This window comes from Phascolarctos cinereus, unplaced genomic scaffold (genome assembly GCF_003287225.1).
Source record: "Phascolarctos cinereus isolate Bilbo 61053 unplaced genomic scaffold, phaCin_HiC Scaffold_1;HRSCAF=81, whole genome shotgun sequence".
In the NCBI taxonomy this organism is placed as follows: Eukaryota; Metazoa; Chordata; class Mammalia; order Diprotodontia; family Phascolarctidae; genus Phascolarctos; species Phascolarctos cinereus.
Window position 1 is genome coordinate 220,087,669 of NW_027555514.1, and position 18,541 is coordinate 220,106,209.

The 18,541-nt window shown below is 43.9% G+C and overlaps 2 protein-coding genes across 4 annotated transcripts in view; both read right to left on the reverse strand.

The window, feature by feature from the left end:
• Positions 1 to 8: 8 nt before the first annotated feature.
• On the reverse strand, positions 9 to 1,129 carry APOF (apolipoprotein F). The gene is given in 2 exon segments (XM_020990047.2): positions 9 to 760; positions 763 to 1,129. Coding segments are annotated over 2 exon segments (912 nt in total). The 3' UTR covers positions 9 to 215.
• Positions 1,130 to 5,724: 4,595 nt separating this feature from the next.
• The window catches only part of TIMELESS (timeless circadian regulator), a 28,353-nt gene continuing 15,536 nt past the window's right edge, over positions 5,725 to 18,541 (reverse strand). For all 3 annotated transcript variants that reach the window (XM_078145874.1, XM_020990045.2, XM_078145871.1), the window contains 16 exons: positions 15,081 to 15,206; positions 14,849 to 15,000; positions 14,436 to 14,533; positions 14,187 to 14,310; positions 13,878 to 14,079; positions 13,402 to 13,547; positions 12,789 to 12,874; positions 11,262 to 11,385; positions 11,096 to 11,178; positions 7,585 to 7,727; positions 7,275 to 7,422; positions 7,114 to 7,182; positions 6,887 to 7,005; positions 6,607 to 6,799; positions 6,415 to 6,513; positions 5,725 to 6,120 (listed from right to left, as the gene is read on the reverse strand). In XM_078145874.1, the coding sequence (XP_078002000.1) occupies positions 6,044 to 6,120; positions 6,415 to 6,513; positions 6,607 to 6,799; positions 6,887 to 7,005; positions 7,114 to 7,182; positions 7,275 to 7,422; positions 7,585 to 7,727; positions 11,096 to 11,178; positions 11,262 to 11,385; positions 12,789 to 12,874; positions 13,402 to 13,547; positions 13,878 to 14,079; positions 14,187 to 14,310; positions 14,436 to 14,533; positions 14,849 to 15,000; positions 15,081 to 15,206 (1,989 nt within the window). In that variant the 3' untranslated portion in view covers positions 5,725 to 6,043. The remainder of the gene's footprint in view (positions 6,121 to 6,414; positions 6,514 to 6,606; positions 6,800 to 6,886; positions 7,006 to 7,113; positions 7,183 to 7,274; positions 7,423 to 7,584; positions 7,728 to 11,095; positions 11,179 to 11,261; positions 11,386 to 12,788; positions 12,875 to 13,401; positions 13,548 to 13,877; positions 14,080 to 14,186; positions 14,311 to 14,435; positions 14,534 to 14,848; positions 15,001 to 15,080; positions 15,207 to 18,541) is intronic.

Sequence of the window (18,541 nt, forward strand, 5' to 3'; positions counted from 1 at the left end):
CCATTCAATACAGTTTAATTCAGTAATCATTTATTAAGCGCAGGCATAGATCCAAAGAACAATTAAGCGGCATTTATTAAGCACTTGCACATGATGATATAAACATCACTTTACATGCCATTGGAGTCCACAGCTCTGACTCTTCCTTATAAACCACTTTCGTGCCCCCTCTCCCAGTTCCAATGCCAGCTAGTAGGTAGCCTCTGGTTTCTCTACTATCCCCAGATCTTGAATGACTCCCAGTTCCACAGGGGGGTGGCCTCTGTCACTTCATCAGCCATATGTTTGCTACTGCCCATTGTTAGAGTCACCCTATGGTCTTTCTCCCAGCTGCTGCCCATTTCAGTAGTGTTTCTCCAGTCCTTCTGCCAGCCTTGATCTGTGCCTGGGGGTGGGCTTCCTGACCCCTCCTTCTTTCTGTAATAATATTCTATCAGTCTCTGAATTCCAGATTTGACCACTGGCTTAAGTGCCAAACCGGCCATTAGCCCTGCAGGGCCCGCAGTTGTCCCCATCAACCCAACAAGGAAATCATAGCCTAGGTCCACAGCTGCTTCCTGTCCTCGCTCCCAGGCCTGAACTGTGCAATTCTGGGCAGCATAATAGAAAGCTGTACCAAGGTTATAGTAACTTCCCACTTGGGGCAGAAACTGCATTACATTGTATACTTGTTGCTCCTTCTCATAGACACAATCTGCCTCGGAGAGTGAACGAGGGGCCCTTCCCGACCTCTCTGTTCTCCTGCCCAGGAGCTGCAGGTGGAGAACAGGACCCAGTCCGGCTTCCTTTCTCTTCTGTCCTCTTGTAGGCCTCGGAGCTTTTGGATGAGTTTCTCTGTGGCTTTCACCCCACCCAGTCTATAGAGCTGCTGCCGAAGGGCATGGGCATCAGTTGGACAGCCAGCTTGCTCCAAGCTTATGTACAATGGCAGACTAATCAGGTACCTAGGCAGAGGGTCTAGGCTGTTGAAATCGGGAAGAGACTCAGGCATCAGGTTGTAACAGGAAAGGGGGCTGAGAATGGACGGCTGGGACTCCAGGGAGGAAGGAGGGAAGGGAGGCTGGGATTCAGCTGGGAGGGCAGCTACTGGGTATAGCAGGAAGCCGAATAGAAGCACCATTACAGGCATTTTGGAGGGTAGTCGACACAGCCTTGCTAGAGAGAAATAAATATAAAGAAGACACAAAGCTATTCCTTTCTGGCTGAAGTCTGAAAGTATTCAGATCCCAATCAGGGAACAATTCTACCCATGTTAGAATCTCCACCTCAATAACTTGGTACCAACAGGCAAGGTTGGAATTTTTGTTATTAAACATAAAGATATATAAACATATATTTATATTTATAAATTTTTATATATTTATATATAAACATAAATATAAAATTAGTTATTCAAGAATTTGTGCTCTCCTTCCTCCCCTGCCGCTTCTGGTCTCTTCATCTTTGTCTTTGACTATGGAAAGCTAGAGAATCATTTTTCATCGAACAAAAGAGACAGAAGGAAACCCACCTGCTCAAGAGCTACACTTGGCCTCTCTTTTGTAGGTCTCACTGCCTTGTGACTCTCCTGTTGTGGGTTCTCCACATGTCCCTCCTCCTCCTATTCTATCCCAAAGATCGGCAAGAGATGTGGTCACTGCAAATATTTGTCCACTTTGCACCAGATCAGACTTTGTCCCCTTGTGGTGTAGGAAAGTTAGAGGTTTTGAGTCCAAGTCTAAGCTCTATGACACTTAACAATTCATTTAACTTCCATGAACCTGTTTGTTCATCAGTATAATAGGGACAACAGCTAGGTGGTGCAATGGGTACAGCACTGAACCTGGAGTTGGGGAGACCACAGTTCAAATCCAGCTTCAGACAGCTGTGTGACTCTACAAGCCACTTAACCTGTTTTCCTCAACTTTAAAATGGGGGTAATGATAGCACCTACCTCTCAAGATAATTGTGAAAGTCAAGTGAGATGGGATGTTTGTAAAGTCCTTAGTACCGTGCCTAGCACATAGTACTTGCTATAATAATAATAATAATAATAATAAGAATAAGAATAAGAATAATAGTTGTTGTTTCCACTGAGGAATATGTATAAAGTGCTACGTAAAGGTAAGCTATTATTATCATGACTTCATCCTCTTAGGAAAAAATTGTTTTACTTAACACTTCCTCTTTCTTGCTATTTGGCTGCCACCCATGCTCCCACATTCCTCCTCAGGATCAGAGAAGTCTAGGGAATGGACATTATGGAAGATAAAAGATTAGTTTGAGATTCTCCAATCTTACCCAGGCTGGTCCTTAGTCAAGACAATTACTGGTGCCATATTTGCAATCTTTCTCATGCAGTAGATCTGTTACAGCTTGCACTGAATTCATATAACCTTTAAGGACCTAAAGCAGGGGTGGGGAACCTGCAGTCTCGAGGCCACATGTGGCCCTCTAGGTCCTCAAGTGTGGCCCTTTGACTGAATCTAAACTTCATTGTGAAGTAGGTGATTCACTAGAGGTGAGTACAAAAAATGAGCTACTACAAATTAAAAAAAAAAGTAGGCAAAGGAGAAAGAATCTAACCATAGAGAATTATTATGGGAATGGAGAAGAGCAGGGTTCATCTTCAGAGGAGGATACTGAAACAAAGAAATCTTTTTCTACTCCAAAGAGTAATGTCAAATGATCACCTGCCTGAAAAGAATTCATAGAAGAACTTAAGGAAGAAAATGACTCCTTGAAAATAAGAATTGGGCAAGGGGAAGCCAGCAAAGTCATAAGAGACCAAGAAATAATAAAACAAAATATAAAGAAAGAAAAAATAGAAGAGAATGTGAAACATCTCATAAGAAAAACAACTGATCTGGAGAACAAATCAAGAAGAGAAAACATAAAAATAAGCGGACTACCCAAAAGCTATGATCAAAAAAAGAATCTTGACATAATAATACAAGAAATAATTAAAGAAAGTTGTGCTGAAGTATTAGAACAAGAGGGGAAAGTAGAAATTGAAAAAATCCACCCATCACCACCTGAAAGAGATCCTTTGAGGAAAAACCACAAGAATATCATAGTCAAATTCTGAAACTTTCTAACTCAAGGATAAAATATTATGAGCAACAAGTGAAAAACAATTTAAATATGGCAGTGCCACAATTAGAATCACACGAGAGCTAGCAGTGGCAACACTAAAAGAACATAGATCTTGGAACACTATATATCGAAGAGCAAAAGACCTGGAGTTCTGGCTGAAAATATCATACCCAGCAATGCTAAGTGTAATCTTGAATTTTAAAAAAAAATGGACATTTAATGAACCGTCAGACTTTGTTAAAAAAAAAAAACAAACCTGAACTTAATAGAAGATTTGACATACAAGAGCCAAGAGAAATATAAAGTACATACCAAAGACTAATTACAAGGGACTCAATAAGGCCAGACTGTTTTACCTTTTGTATGAGGAAAAGTAACATGTATGGCTAAGATTATTATTAGTAATTGGGTAGTTTGTAAGACGAGTATGATATGCTTTTAAAAAGTAAAACCGTTTAAGAACAGCTAAAAAGAGTAATTATCTCATACAAAGGAAGTGCAAGAGGAAGAACCAACACAGAGGAATTAGATGGGGGAGGAGGGCTGGTAGTTCTGGAGACCTACTTTCATGGCTAATGGGTCCAAGAGGGAACAATATATAAACATCTAGAAGAGTATAAAAGTCTTTTAAATTCAGAAAGAAATAAAATGCTAAGGAGATAGGGAGGGGGAAGAGGATAAAGGAGGGATCTTTGGAGGGGAGGGTGAGGGAATAGGTTAAGGGGTGTATAGAAGAATGTTTAGATCAATGGGAATGGGAGGATAAGGGAAGGATCCTTGGAGAGAGGTAGGGTAAGTAACAGGAGGGCAAGGTAGTGGGTAGAAGTAAAGTAGAGGAGTCAGGACTGATAGGAAATAATAGATACACAAACATAAAATAAAGATCAGGAGTAGAATTTGTTAGGGAAAAAGGAGCAGGGGTGGTAACCATGATCTTGGACAAAGTTAAGGCTAAAATAGATCCAATCAAAAGAGAAAAATAGGGAAACTACACTATGTGTCAGCCACATTCATCAACCTTGTTTTGGACTATTAAAATAATTAGACAGTATAAGGTTGGAATATTGCTGTGGTATAGGACATGATGAGTTGGTGGACTAAGAAAAATATGGAAAGACTTGGACTTAAGGAGGAAGAGGTTATCCACCTTCAGAGAAACAGAGGACAAATAAGTATAGTATGGTTTTACATAGATGCATATGAATGTGTATGTCTATATATGAGTATGATTGTATGATTAGAGATATCTAAGTATATGTATATGTAAGTGTATGTATGTAAGGGTATACATATGTATATATATTTGTGTGTATATGTCTATATATGTATACATATATATGTGCATATGTATGTATGTGTGTGTGTGTGTGTGTATATATATATATATATATATATATATATATATATATATATATATATATATATATATATATATATAATTTTTTTTGAGCTTAATTGTAGCCTGGGGGGTGGATAAGGGAGGAAAAAGAACAAAGTAAAAAGTGCACAGCAGAAAAAAGAAAACTTACAAGGAAGCAAAGAAAAGATGGACAGCTCTGAACACAATGCACAGTATTTATGATATTGACTTTCTTAAAATGGAAATTTATCACTGTACATTTTGAATCCTCTTATGTCCTGCTGTGTACATGGAAATGCTTTTTTTTCCTTTTCTTATTTTGTATTTGTTTCAATATTTAAGTTTGTAATGTTTCTTCTATTCCTACTGTGTACTTAAGTTTAAAATAAATTTTTTTCCCCTTTTTTTTGGTGAGGCAGTTGGGGTTAAGTGACTTGCCCAGGGTCACATAGCTAGTAAGTGTTATGTGTGTGAAGCCACATTTGAACTCAGGTCCTCCTGACTCCAGGGCTGGTGCTCTATCCACTGTACCACCTAGCTGCCCCTAAAATAATTTTTTAAAAAAATGTGGTCAACATATTCTTAGAAAGTGAGAGAAGGGAGGGGAGGTCAGTCTATTATGGCTTTCCTTGTGGTGATAATCAGTACGGTAAGAGGCAGCAAAGCAAAGCTGAATTTGGGCCATGATGACAGTGGCAGATGCAGGCTTGCTGGAGAGAAATAAAAGGTAAAGAGTGGGGTGGGGTAAGGGAATGGCAAGAGGCTCAGAGTGTTGCCAGGTCATAGCTAGGGATTGTTCTTAGCCCATCTCTCGTGGGACTTGAATCTGAGACTTGTCCCACTGAGGGTCTTTGAGGAAATCTCACTTGTCTCTGGGGGGAAAAAAAGCCTGAGAAATGACCCTCTTAGGTGTGACTGCCTATTTTTCTGTGCTTCTAGCATCTAGAATAGCTAAAGTCAGTAGGGAGTGGGAAGCAGATGGTTCAAGAGGTCAAAAAAAAGACAGGGCATATGTCCCTCTGCAGGCTGGACTTTGACCTCTTTGCCCTTGTTGTCAGGTCACAAAAGCCTTCTCTCTTTCTCTGTCACTATGCCCTGTAACCTCCCCTCCTGCCAGTAGCCATGGTGAGTGCCACCAGCCTCATGATCCTTGGACCAAGAATCACTCCCCAGAAGCCTGGGCATACAAGGAGCAGAAAGACCCTGACAGTGTCACTGTCACTTCCAGTAAGGTAGACAGGGAGGCCTGGGCCAAGGGGAAAATGTGAGGAGATTCAGGCCAGCAGAAGTAGGTTTCTATTTGCTGCTTTAATTTCATAACAAAGTACAAAACAAGAAGCACCTGTGAGTTGCCTCCTCACCCCCACCCCAAAGCTCCAAAGCTGGAGGCCAAGGCAGGTAACCAAGGGCCAGAGAAGAGCAGGGCCTGTTACACTAGGAAATTGGAACAAAGTCCACTCAAATGAAAACTTCAGTGAGGAAATACCCCCTGCTGTCTTTGCCAGGCTGCCCCAGCACCCCGGAGCTGCTCCTGGCAGGCAGGCGTAGGGACTGGTGCTGGGGCATCCTCTCACGTCACCCCAAAGCCCACCACACACAATCAGTGCCTTAGTCGTCTTCATCCTCAATCAGAAACCTCCTCCTCTTGTGGATCCTTGGGGGCTCAGGGGAGCCTGGGTCAGAATCTATGAGATTTGAAGGGAGGGGAAATGGTCAGGGTCTTATGAGAGGGGTGAAAGAGAGGAAGAATAGAAGGAAGGTTATTACACACAGGCACACAGACACACACATATAGGGTGATGGAGAGAGAGAATAGGAGAAAGGTATCACACACACACACACACACACACACAGAGTAATGGAAAAGGAAGATAGGAGGAAGGTATTATACAAAGGTACAGGCACACATACAGGGTAATGGAGAAAAGAACAGGAGGAAGGTATTACACACAGATAGACAAACAGACACACACTCCTACCTTTGTTTTTGCTTTCATTTTTCTCCTGCTCCCCATCACTGTCTAGCAGTTGTAGCTTCTGCGGCCCAGAACTTAATGGCTCCTTATCAGCTTCCCCCTCTGAAATGGTCCAATGAGGCACACGAGTAAAGGACTGAGGGCCTGCCCACCACTTCAGTGCCCCCACCAGTCCCCTAATCCCAGACCTGTTACCTGATGACCCTAGATCATTCTTCCGTTTTTTGGCTGCCATGGGGGACCCTGGAGCAAGAGCCAGCTTCTCTTTCCTGGGCCCCTGCTCTGGGCGGTCTGCAGACTGTGGCTCAGGCTCTGCCTGACTCAAAGAAGCTGCTGCCCTCCGCAGCAATGCAGGGCTCAGCTTGGCTGGGACTCGCCAGAAAGATTCCTAAGTGGTCAGGAAAGTTAAGGCCGACAGTCTGAATGGAGAAAAGGGCAAGAAAAGCATCAGTCCCTCCCCAAGCAAGGCACTCACCTGTTCTGAGGCTGGAGGCCGAATTCCCAACTTCCTCAACAGCTTCTGGAAGTCCTGGTTTTCCACTGCATCTTCATTCTCCTCTGTTAGAGGCACCAAGGGCACTGCCTGGGTGCAGCCTAGGAGCAGAACGGACAGACCAAGACTGTCCCCTTCATGCTTGACTCAGGTCCCCAGAAGGCTTCAGTGCCTTACTCCTCAAATATTCCCCAACCTTTCCCACTCACCATCTTCCTCTCGGTCATCAGCTATTCGAATCAGGCAGTTCTGGAGCCAGAGGATGGGGGCAGAGAAGTCTGAGGAGGTAAAGGGAAAATGATGTGCCTCCCCCCCACCCCCACAAGCCCTTGCCTCCCCTCACCCTACCCTCCCGCCCCAGTCTCCTTACCTTCCTCCTGCAGGATTTGCCTAAGGCTTTGGGGTATGTGGACTGAGGTGTCTTGGGCTGCTTCTGCCTCTGGGCCCTCTTCGTCCTCCTCACAATTTTCCTCCAGATCCTCCTGGTCACGGTCCTTCAGATGATCCTTTCCATCCAGCTAGAAGAAAACAGTCATAAGTTGGGCTAGAACATGGAGAAAATTGGAGGCTACTGAGTGGGACCTTGATTCCTGTCCACTTCACCAGAGGACGTGGGAACAGCCAAGAAGCCATGAGATGATAAGGGCTCAGTGTGGGAGCTGTACCAAGATGCTGCTTACAAGACTGGAAGTCACAGGCTTCCTCTGGCGCTTCTTATACAACTCTCGTCGATCTGCAACCAGCCCCAGGGACAGAAGTTTCTCCACTATCCGGGCCCGTGAGCGCTTAGCTGTGATGTTCTTCATGATGTGACCCAGGACATCTGCAGAAAGGGACAGATAGGGAGGAGGCCCAGAGGCAGGAGATGGAGGAGAACAAGAGACCAGAGAATTGTAGGAGAAGGCTGACCTGACCCCACTTCCTCCCAAAATGCAGAACATGAGCTCTCACTGCTACTGAATAATCCTTCTAATCTATGTCTATCAGATTTCCCACACTGACTGTTCCAAACCTTTTTTCCCCTTCTCAAAAGATCGCCTGCACCTGCGCCTCTACCACACACCCTTAGACCAGCTGACTTACCACCCCTCCCCCCCCAGACTATGCTCCTACTCCATTCTTTGCCTTTTTCCCCAGCATCATCACCTACTTTCTTCCTAACCTCTTGTATGTGCACTCCTTGATAAGGCCAATCCCTCCTCTCTACCTGTGACCTCCAGCCCATCCCCTCTAGCCTCCTCCAGTACCCTGCTACTGCCTTCTCTTCCCCCTGCCCCTACATTTTACTTTTTTTATTTTATTAATTTATTTTGATTTATTAACAATCACTTCCATATGCTTTCGAGTTGAAAATTTTTCTCCCCCTTCCCCCCCCCCAAGACGGCATACAATCTGATATAGCCTGCCCCTACATTTTAAAAAGTCTTCTATACCAGATGCTTCTCTGTTCCTCACCACATGCCTTCTCCTTAACCCCTTGCAACCTGGTTTCTCCTTCCACTACTCTACTGCTTTCCCAAACATCACAAATGGCTTCCCCATCACCAAATCCAAATGGCCTTTTTTCATCCTTAACTTTCCTGACCTTTCTTCAGCATCTGACACTGACGACTACCTTTTCTCTTTCCAGATCTCTTCTCCTTTTTTGAGTGTAAGAGACATAAATCTTCTGGTTTTTCTTTCATATTCTCTTTTCTACTCATCTTCTTCAGATTCCTTAAGCTGGCTATTCCTCAAGGTTTTTCACTTGGCCCTGTTTTCTTCTCTCTTTGCATTCTTTCCCTTCACAATTTCATTAATTCCCATGGTTTCAACTACCCCCTGTATGTAGATTACTCACAGAACTACGCATCCAACTCTGACCTCTTCTCCAAACTACAGACCACCAATTCTAACTGACTCCAAGCATCCCTTTACCTCCATGTTCCAATGGATCTCAAACACTATCAATCCCAAAGTGAGCTTTCTTTCCCAAATCTTTCCTCCTAAATCCCCCTTTTTGACTTCACTATTTCTATCAGCAGTATTTACTCAATCTCCCACATCTGAAAATTTGGTGTCTTCTTTAGCTCTGTCCTTTTCCTTATTTTTCACATCCAATGATTACCAAATTCTACAACTCCCCCCAATCTTCTCTTTCTGTTCACATCTCTTTTTTTTTTTATTGCCAAGAACTCAACATGAGCCTCCATTACTACCCATCTGGAGTCCCAAAACAGCCTCTTTTAGATGATTCCTGTCTAGTCTCCTGTCTTCAATCGTCTTCCATCCTGCTACTAGACTTCCTAATGTGTATATCTCAAAAGCACCTATTCTGTGCCAGGCACTGTGCTAAGCACTTTTTACAAATAGTATCTCATTTGATTCTCAGAACAAGCCTGTGAGATAAGTCCTATTCTTATCCCCATTTTACAGTTGAGGAAACTGGACTGACTTGTCCAGGTTCACGCAGCCAGTAGGTACCAGAGGCTCCATTTGAACTCAAGGCCCAGTGCTTTATCCATTATCTGGTCATATCACCCCCCATTCCAAAAGTTCATAGTTCTGTACTGCCTAAATAAAGTTCAAACTCCTTGACCTGTTGTTCAAGGCCCTCCACAATCTGGTACTACCTATTTTGTGTACCTACTTTGTGGCTTACCCTCTTACTATTCACCATACGCCAAAACTAGTCCAAAAGTAGATGGACTACTCTCTACTTTCCAAACGTGACTTGCACTTTCCCATGGTTCTGTTCATGTTGTTCTACACACCTTGTATGTATTCACTTGTTTTCACTCATTGGATTCCTACCTATCCTTTAAAGCCCAAATCAAATGCCACCTCTTCCACGAAGCCTTTCCTGATCCCCTATAAGTAATAGGCAACTTGGCCTACTGGAAAGAACATGGAACTTGGAGTTAGAAAGAATAAGATGCAAATTCCATATTAGACATTTATTGTCTCTCAACCTCAACTTCCCCATCTGAAAAATAGGGATAATTGTAGCACCTGCCTCCCAGGGTTGTTGCAGAGATCAAGTAAAATAATGCATGGAAAGCATTTTGCCAGCCTTACAATGCTACATAAATGTTAGCAATTATGACAATGATTCATACAACTTTTCCTTCACACTGCATAAAGAATGATGTTTTGAATCTATCTAAAGCATTTAACATGCATTATTCTGTATTATGGTTATATGTGCAGAATATTCTGTTACTAGACTGTAAGCTCTTTAAAGCCAGGGCTGGGCTTTAACTAAGCTTTATTTCTCCCCCAATAGTTAGAACAGTAGCCTGAACATAGTAGGCATTGAATAAATTTCGTTGAAATTGATTATCTTACTTTTCTGTTTGTATCCCCAGAACCTGCACATTGTTAGTGCTTAATAAATGTTGGGGTTTTTTTTACTTGTTTATTCAAATGACAGAAGGGAAGATTTCACATTTTATTCATGGTATTCAAAGCTGGAAACAATCTTTATGTCTAATAATTAAGTAATAGCTGAATAAACTATGATGTGTCAATGTAGTTGAATAGGGTTCATATGTTTATAGCTAAAAGAGACCTCAGAGATTATTTGGTCCAAGCCCCTCTTTTTGGCAAGGCAATTGGGGTTAAGTGACTTGCCCAGGGTCACACAGCTAGTACATGTCAAATGTTTGGTCTGAGGCCAGATTTGAACTCAGGTCCTCCTGACTTCAGGACCGGTTCTCTATTCACTGCGCCGCCTAGCTGCCCTGCAAGCCACTCTTTTTATAGATGAGAAGAATGACTTGCCCAAGGTCTCACAGGTAGGAAGGAGCAGAGTAGAGATTCTCACTCCAAAGCCAGAGCGCTTTCCACTGTATCATGAGTGCTACTATGCCACTAAAAGTGGTAAAGATGATAAACACAAATATAGAAATACTTGTTATACAAATAGAAGAAAGCAGAATTAGAACACATGCATCGACTGTGAGTATAACGAAACTTCCAAGGTACAAAGATGGAAGGAGATCAAGATGACACAAAGTGTTCTCTTGAAAATGTAATTCATTCAGATTATATAGTTTTATTGCTTATTACATTTGTATTAGTTGAGATAATTAGCTTGTAATACTTTTTAAAGGCACAACGAACCTAGTGTGGAGGATGAAAAGCAGTGGCAGAAGGAATCAGATTATGTGGCCACCCCTTCCAGAGACCCTTGCCCAACCATCACCTCACCATCAGAACCCTGGAACTCTTCAAAGAGTCGCTGCAATTCTAACTCCTGATCTTCTGTCCACAAAACCAAGTTTGTCCCCTTCCTGTTTGGGGAAAAATCAAGATCAGCAGAGGAAAGGAGCACAGAGAAGGGAAAGAAAATCCCTAGTTCTCCAAGGATGCCTGCCTTTGTCTTTGGAAATCCTTGACGCTGTCAGCCAGTCCAAGTCGAACCAACTGGTGGATGACTTGTTTTCGAGAACGAGTTGTAGTATTCAGGTGTGCCAAGATGGCATCTATAACGTCCTCACCTGGGGAGAAAGGAGGAATAGGTGAGTAGAGGGAGGTCTAGAGCTCACTGGACTCCATTCCAAGCCCTTCTGGGCTCAAAGCATTATTGGGTCATATATTTCACTGGAATGTAAATTTACAACTGGAAAAGAATGTAGAGGTCATCTAGTTCAGCTCCTTTGCCAACTGAAAGCTAGTGAGGTCAAGTGAGTTGCCCAAAGTTAGGAGGTACTAAGTGGCAGGGCTAGGATTTCAAAGCTGGGTCTTTTTCACTCCATAGCAAGCATTCTTTCCACTACGCCAAGCTGCCTTATGACTTTCAATGACCTTTCTTGGACCACTTCTCAGTCCCTTTTGCTAAATCATCATTAATATCTCATTGAGTGTAACCTAAGGCTCTTTCCTGCGCCCTCTTCCCTATTCTCTTTATCACTTTTGATGAACTGATTAGCTCCCATGGGTTTAATTATCATCTCAATGCAGATGACTTCCAGAGCTATATTTTCAGCCTTTGTCTCTACTAAGCTTTGAGTCTCACATCTCCAATTGCCTACTGGACATTTTAAAATGGGTGTCCCACAACCATCTTAAATTCAACATGTCCAAAAGAGAACTCACTATTCCCCTGCCCCACCCCCAGCCTTCCAGGTTTACAACTTTGAACTCAACCTGGACTTGTCCCTTCCCCTCATCCCACATATTCAATCAATTTCCAAGCTCTGTGATGTACCTCTACATCTCTCATATCTTTCCCCTTCTCTTTACTCATGCAGTGACCACTTTTGTTCAAGCCTCTATCATGTCTCAACAGGACCACTACAAGAGCTTCCTCATTGATCTCCCCACCTCTCCCCTCTAATCCATCCTCCACGCAGCTGCCAGAGGGATTTTCCCAAAGCATGTCACTTTGACCACATCGTTCTCTTGCTCAATAAACTCCAGTGGTTCTCTTTTACCTCTGCGGTCAAACACACAATCTGCTATTTGGTATTTACAATTCTTCCCAAGCCTAACTCCGAGCTACCTTTCTAGACTCATTATACATTACTGCCCTTCATGTATTCAATGGTCTATCCAAACCAGCCTTCTTGTAAATTTTACACATATCTCTGTGCCCTTGCACAGTCTCCCAGAATTCACTTTCTTCTCATAATCAACTCTTAGAATGGTTACTTTTCTTCCAAGCTCAGCTCAAGCATCTTCTATGTAAGGCCTTTCCTGATCTCCCCACCCCAGCTATCACTTCTTCCTCAAAATTACTTTGTATTAATTTTGTGTACACACACACACACACACACACACACACACACACACACAGTCTCCCAATATTGTTTCATTTTTGTCTTTGCATGCCCAGTGACTGGCATTTGGTACACACTCAAAAGATGCTGGTTGATTGATTATACCCATGCTCTCACATTACCTTCTATGTCTTTGTGGGCCAGATATAGCTCTCGTAGCTGTTTTTCCTCCTCTGGGTTCCACTTGGGAGGCTTTCGGTTAGAAGACCTACAAGAGATTGGGAGGGGAAGGAATGGAATTGCTAGCCAAAGTGGGAGGAGCAAAAGGCATGGAGGTTCCCTACCAGACCCAGAAAGGAGAAGATCTTTAAGTACAAAGGAAATCAAGCCAAATAAGTCATGAGGGAAGTGGGCATGGGTCTGCCTGCCTTCCCTCCCTTCCCTATGCAGTTAAGGATATAAGCAGCATTTTCCTATGTCATGCCCACATCAGGAGCTGGGGGTATTTCAGGTGGAGGGCAAACGCATCAAGAGAACTTGAGAGGGCAAGGAAAACCATGAGAAGAAAGCAGTCCAGGCAAGACGGTTCCAGGGACAAGGGGGTACAGGCTTTGCCCTGCATTTTCACTGTGACACAGTCACATTCACGTGAATTCTTGAGGTTTCTCCAAATTATCTTGAGGTCGGGTGGCAATATTGTCTTTCTAGGAGCCCAGCTCCCCCTCTATAACAGCCTCCTGAAAGTTCCCTGGAGTCTCTGTCCTTCCTCGACAGCCTCCCCTTGCCTACACTTACTCAGCATCCAGAGAACCATAGCCCTCAGTCATTTCCCGCACAACAGCCGTGTTCTTCCAGAAGAGAAGTTCCACAAAAGCCTTGCGGTTGACTTCAGTCAATGCAAAGAACTTGGCCAGCACATATCTGGCAAAAGTGACCAATTCCTGGGGGAAGTGGGGAATTAGAGCAGGAAAGGATCAGGTAGTTGTTGTAAGCCGCGCCCCCCCCCCCCCCGACCCTACCTCACTACATCCCTGGCCCTCTCCTAATAGCCTTCCCAACAATCAGCTCCCTGTACCCTCAGTTCAACTCTGGAAACTGTTTCCCTTACTTTCTTAGATCTCTCTCCCCACCCAGCCCATGTCCCTTCATTCCTTGTTCCTCAGCTCTCCACATCCCTTCATTGTCCCTTTTCTTCACTGACATCTCCATCCCTCTGCCTTTCACCTAGTCTAGGGCTCCCTCTACTTCTATTCCCCTCAGTTTCCCCTCACTTTATAGGCTCCAGAAGCAGGGTCATTAAATAGCCGATGGAAGAGACAAAAGAGGGAGATCTGGAAGAGCAAGGCTTCCATTTTGAGGTCGTGGGCCAGTCGGTGAAGCATCTTAACCACACAATGATTGGTATAGGGGCTGTTCTTCTGGTAGCTCTGCAGTAATAGTACACAGGCTTTGACAACAGCTGAGCATGCAAAGCTATAATCAAACACAAAGAAGGAGAAAGAGGACTTAGAAGTCGGATACTCTCCTCCTCTCCTTGTACCCATAGAGACAACTCCCTCCATCTCCCATTTCTCTCTCACCGTCTGAGGTAGTCTAGAAAGTTAAACTCCTTCTCCAAAATCTGGACAGCTTGCAACTCCTCTTCTTCCTCTTCCTCCTCCTCTCCTTCTTCCTCCCCACCTTGTTCTTCAGGCTCCTGCTGCCCTATTAAACAGTGAGGGGAAACAGCAGGGGGTAATTTGAGGAGTCACCAGCTCTTAACAACACTTTTTCATCCATTCATTCCCTCTGTACCTAGAGAAAAGGATATGAAGAAGCCAGGTACTCACGAGGAAGTGGGGCAGAGAAGATCTGTCTCAGCAGCTCAATTTCTTCCTCCAAGGAAAAATCTGGGGAGCCAAATATATCTCCTTCTGGCCATACTTCTCTGGAAAATAAGAGGAAAGGTATAGACTATTCAGGGCAGATCTGGTATCTGGAAGGATTTAGCATTAATAGAATTACTCCATTTGTTGGCCATGAAAGTAGCAAGGCCTAGGTACCTTTAAGTATCAAAATTAAAACGCTAGGGGACCCTGTATTCAGGGCCCAGCTTCAGAGAATCTGACCTGGTTTCTGGCCTGCAGAAGACCAGAAAAAGCTACCACCACTATAGCTGTGAGGGTGTCACTCCATGGAGGGGTCACAAAAGATGAAGCATCTGCACTGCAGGCCCAGGAAGATGGATAGGCAGGGCTCTAACCTGGCTGACCGAAGAAGGGTTAGGGCCTCGGGGGCCTGGCCAGCCAGGAGACTGTCCTGGATCCGCACCATAGCTTCTGTCCGCTGTTCTTCCACGGGCACCTCTGAAGCAGCATCAAAGGGAACCACAGAGTCCAGAGTGAGTTCAGAATTCTAGGGAAAGACAAGGTTGTGAAGGCAAGAAAGAAGTGTTTTCTAGCCGTGCCCTACTCATAGTCTCTGCAGACACCCACCTGGGCACAGTGCTTCAGCTGCTCGGCAAGGGCTGGCCACACGCCCTCTGGGGGGTAGGGACCATTACCAGCAGAGGCTGGGGACTGAGGGTGTGCCTTCTTCTTCTTCTTCCTTCTTCTTTTGTTCTGTTGAGGAGCATAAAGTTGGGGTTGGTGGGGGAAGTATCAGTTCTACCACAGTTGGCAGGACACCCAGGGTGGCCAATCCTCCCCTCTCATAGCAATGGCTGAAATTCTCAATTTATCTCAATTTATCATTAGTCCTCAGTCCCTCTGTGGGGTGAGGAACTTCCATTGTCTGCACCAAAACAGCCCTTCTCATTGGTGGATCAGCTGTATTGCATTTAAATGGGACATAATATGTACTAGCTGCGTGGAGTTCGTATTAAATAGAGAAAGCATGGTGTAGTAGTGGATAGCTTGCTGAATTGGAGTCAGAAAGACCAGGGTTCAAATCTCATCTCGGACACTTATTAACTATGTGATCCTGGGCAAGTCATATAATGTGAGACTCACTTTCCTCATGAGGATAATATTAGTACCTACCTTAATTGGACTGAAGTGAGGAGCAAATCAAATACTTATGCAAAGTGATTTGCAAACCGAAAGTGCTACCTAAATTTTGCTTGTTTATTATAATGTGGCACAGTGGGTTGATAGCCAGCCTTGCAGTCAAGAAGACCTGGGTTCAAGTCTCACCTCTGCCACATACTCATACTGTTTGTGTGACCCTGGGCAAGTCATGCTCCCCTCTAAACAACTCCACAACTAAGTAGCAAGAAAGGTGCCAATCTGCACAAGTGAAGGTCATTCCAAAAAGAAGTCTCTACCCTCAATGAACTTACAGACTAGTTGGGTTACTGACAACATTCCTGGAGCCCTACTGGGAAAACCACCTTGTATAAGATTCCTTTGGTTCTTCAGTCATGAGGACTTCCTGACAAAGAATCTCACCCTGTAACAGAATGTTACAGCAAAATTCCAGCATAACACCCATAAGTCCACTCTCTTTTCTCATGCTCTACAGTATAACTCTTCTCTTGGGCTCTGCCCTTAGCCCTCTTCTCCATGGCTCCCTCACCCACTATCTTCAGCTGCCAATTTGAAATGGCTTCTCCCCAATCCATCGCTTCACCAAGGCTCTCTCTCTCCAGCTGCAGGCCCGAATTTCCGACAACATCCCACAGTTCCACTGGCTTGTCACCGTGGTACCTCAAGCTCCCTGGGCCTCCACACATGCACATCTTTGGCCGAGGACCTGCTCTTCCTTCGAACATCCCTATTCCTGTTATTGGCATCACCAGTCTCTGTCACATGTGCTTCAAACCATGGGGTCCTCTTTTGATGCTTCCTTTTGCAACCCCACTTACTATCCAATCAACTTCTAAATCCAATAGATTTAACACCCCAGTACATCTCCAATCTATCCATCTCTTCTTTTCCATTTGAGAGGGAAGAACTGCCTGATGACTAGAGGGTCAGGCTCAGTCAAGGAGGCCTAGATGTGAATCCTATTTCTGATACTTACTAGTTGGGTAACACAGACAAGTCACTTGATCCCCCCTGAATCTAAGGGTCTTAGTCTATAAAATGAATATAAGGCCACCTCTGTACTACCTAAATCATGGTTCTGGTGCGAGGCAACAAATGAGATAATGGGCCTAAAGCACATTTCAAACCTTAAAATGCTACATAGTTATTATTATTATTATTATTATTATTGGTATTCCATTACCACTGCCAACATCTTAATCCAGGCACTCCTCACCTCTCACCCTGGACCACTGTAATGTCTCCCAGGCTCTCTACCTCCAGTCTCCTTCTGTCCCAATCTATGTTATTCACCATTGCCAGTGTCATCTTCCTAATGAACTGATTATATTACTCAAATATTCAAGAATCTTTGGTAGCTTTCTCAGCTTTGTCTCTGAACTTAGTTCACAGTTCAGCTGGCCTGTAATGGGTTAAGTTTAAAAATCCAGCTCCCCTGCCTCATGGAATTTAACTGACCTTAGAGAATGTGTGAGAAAGCAATGGAGTTTGGGCTTGATATCTTTATGGCCCCAGGCTATCCTTCAAGATGTCTGGTTTGCTGTCCAAAAGTCTGGGCCACTGTCTCACACCTGGATTCAAACAACGAGCACTTCTTAGTCTCATGAGAGAAGGGGGGTTGTTGCTAGCCCCCATTACCAAACTTCCAACCAATACGGTTGTACCCTGTGCCTCAGCTCTATAACCAGTCATATTGCCTTTAATTCCATGATCCCACCTACTCTGCTCTGTTCTTTGGTCTGTACTCCCCAAACCCTACAAAAGGGGAACTGTCCTCTTCCTCTGCATTAATGGAGACGAGCCATTGACCCATTTATTAACAGGTAGCGTGCCCCTGCTAGTAAATGTTATCTGGTACAGAGATCTGCCTTAGTTTACCCTTTTGTTAAAATCTGAGTCATGACAGCTGGAAGGGACTTTAGCAGTCAACAGGTTCAATGCTCTCATTTGACAGATGAGGAAACTAAGCCTCAAGAATGTTAAGTGACTTGGCCCATGATCAAATAGCCACTAAGTATCTGAGGCGGATGCAAACCCAGGCCTTCTTCTCTACATGTCTAACATAGCAGTTTGATCTAAATGTCTGCTAAATTAAACTCAATCAAACATTTTAAATCATCATTTCATTTTGTCCTCACAATGTCTCCTCTGGTAGGGCATTTTCGGAAGTGTATAGCTGAAGAAACTGTGATACAAAAAGAATAAATGATTTATTCAAGATGGCTGAGTGGCTGAATTAGGACTGTAGTGGAAGTTGTCTGACTTTTAGGTTGGGTTCTTTTCATTCCACAAATGGTTCCCCACATGTGAGCCGAGGGCCCCTCTGGGGCTGCAGAGTTACTGCACCATGTGTGCAAATCCACGTTTGCATCACGCATGTGTCATATGATTCACTATGATTAACATGCAAATAGACTTTCTGTAGATTAAATACATATGTGTCGCATGTAAATGTTGTTAACTTTTTAAAAATGTCTCTGGAGACACTGTTGTGATTAATAACATGAGCTTCCACTTGGATGCGTTACTGAATATGTAGCAGCTTTTTGTCAATCCAAGACACTCAGCACAACTACTATCATGGGAAAGTTCACAAAAAATTTTTGCCATTAAAAGGTTTTTCAGGCTCAACCAAACTGGGAACAGTGCACTCCTCCCACTAGACCATGCTGCCTCCCAAGAGACCACATCATAGAAATATTGTAATCTAATTGTAAAGTTTCAGTAGTATGTTTAGATTGGGAGGCCAGAATTATGCTGGCAGGGCAGGAGGAAGGGAACGGTGTGGCAGGTTTGTTGGGATTTGGAATGCTAACAAATCCTTGCCATAGTCACTCAGAGAGAGAAGGTCCGGAGCTTTGAATTGGTTGAAGAGAAGGTAAGAAGGAAAAGCTCCCTATGTAAGAGAT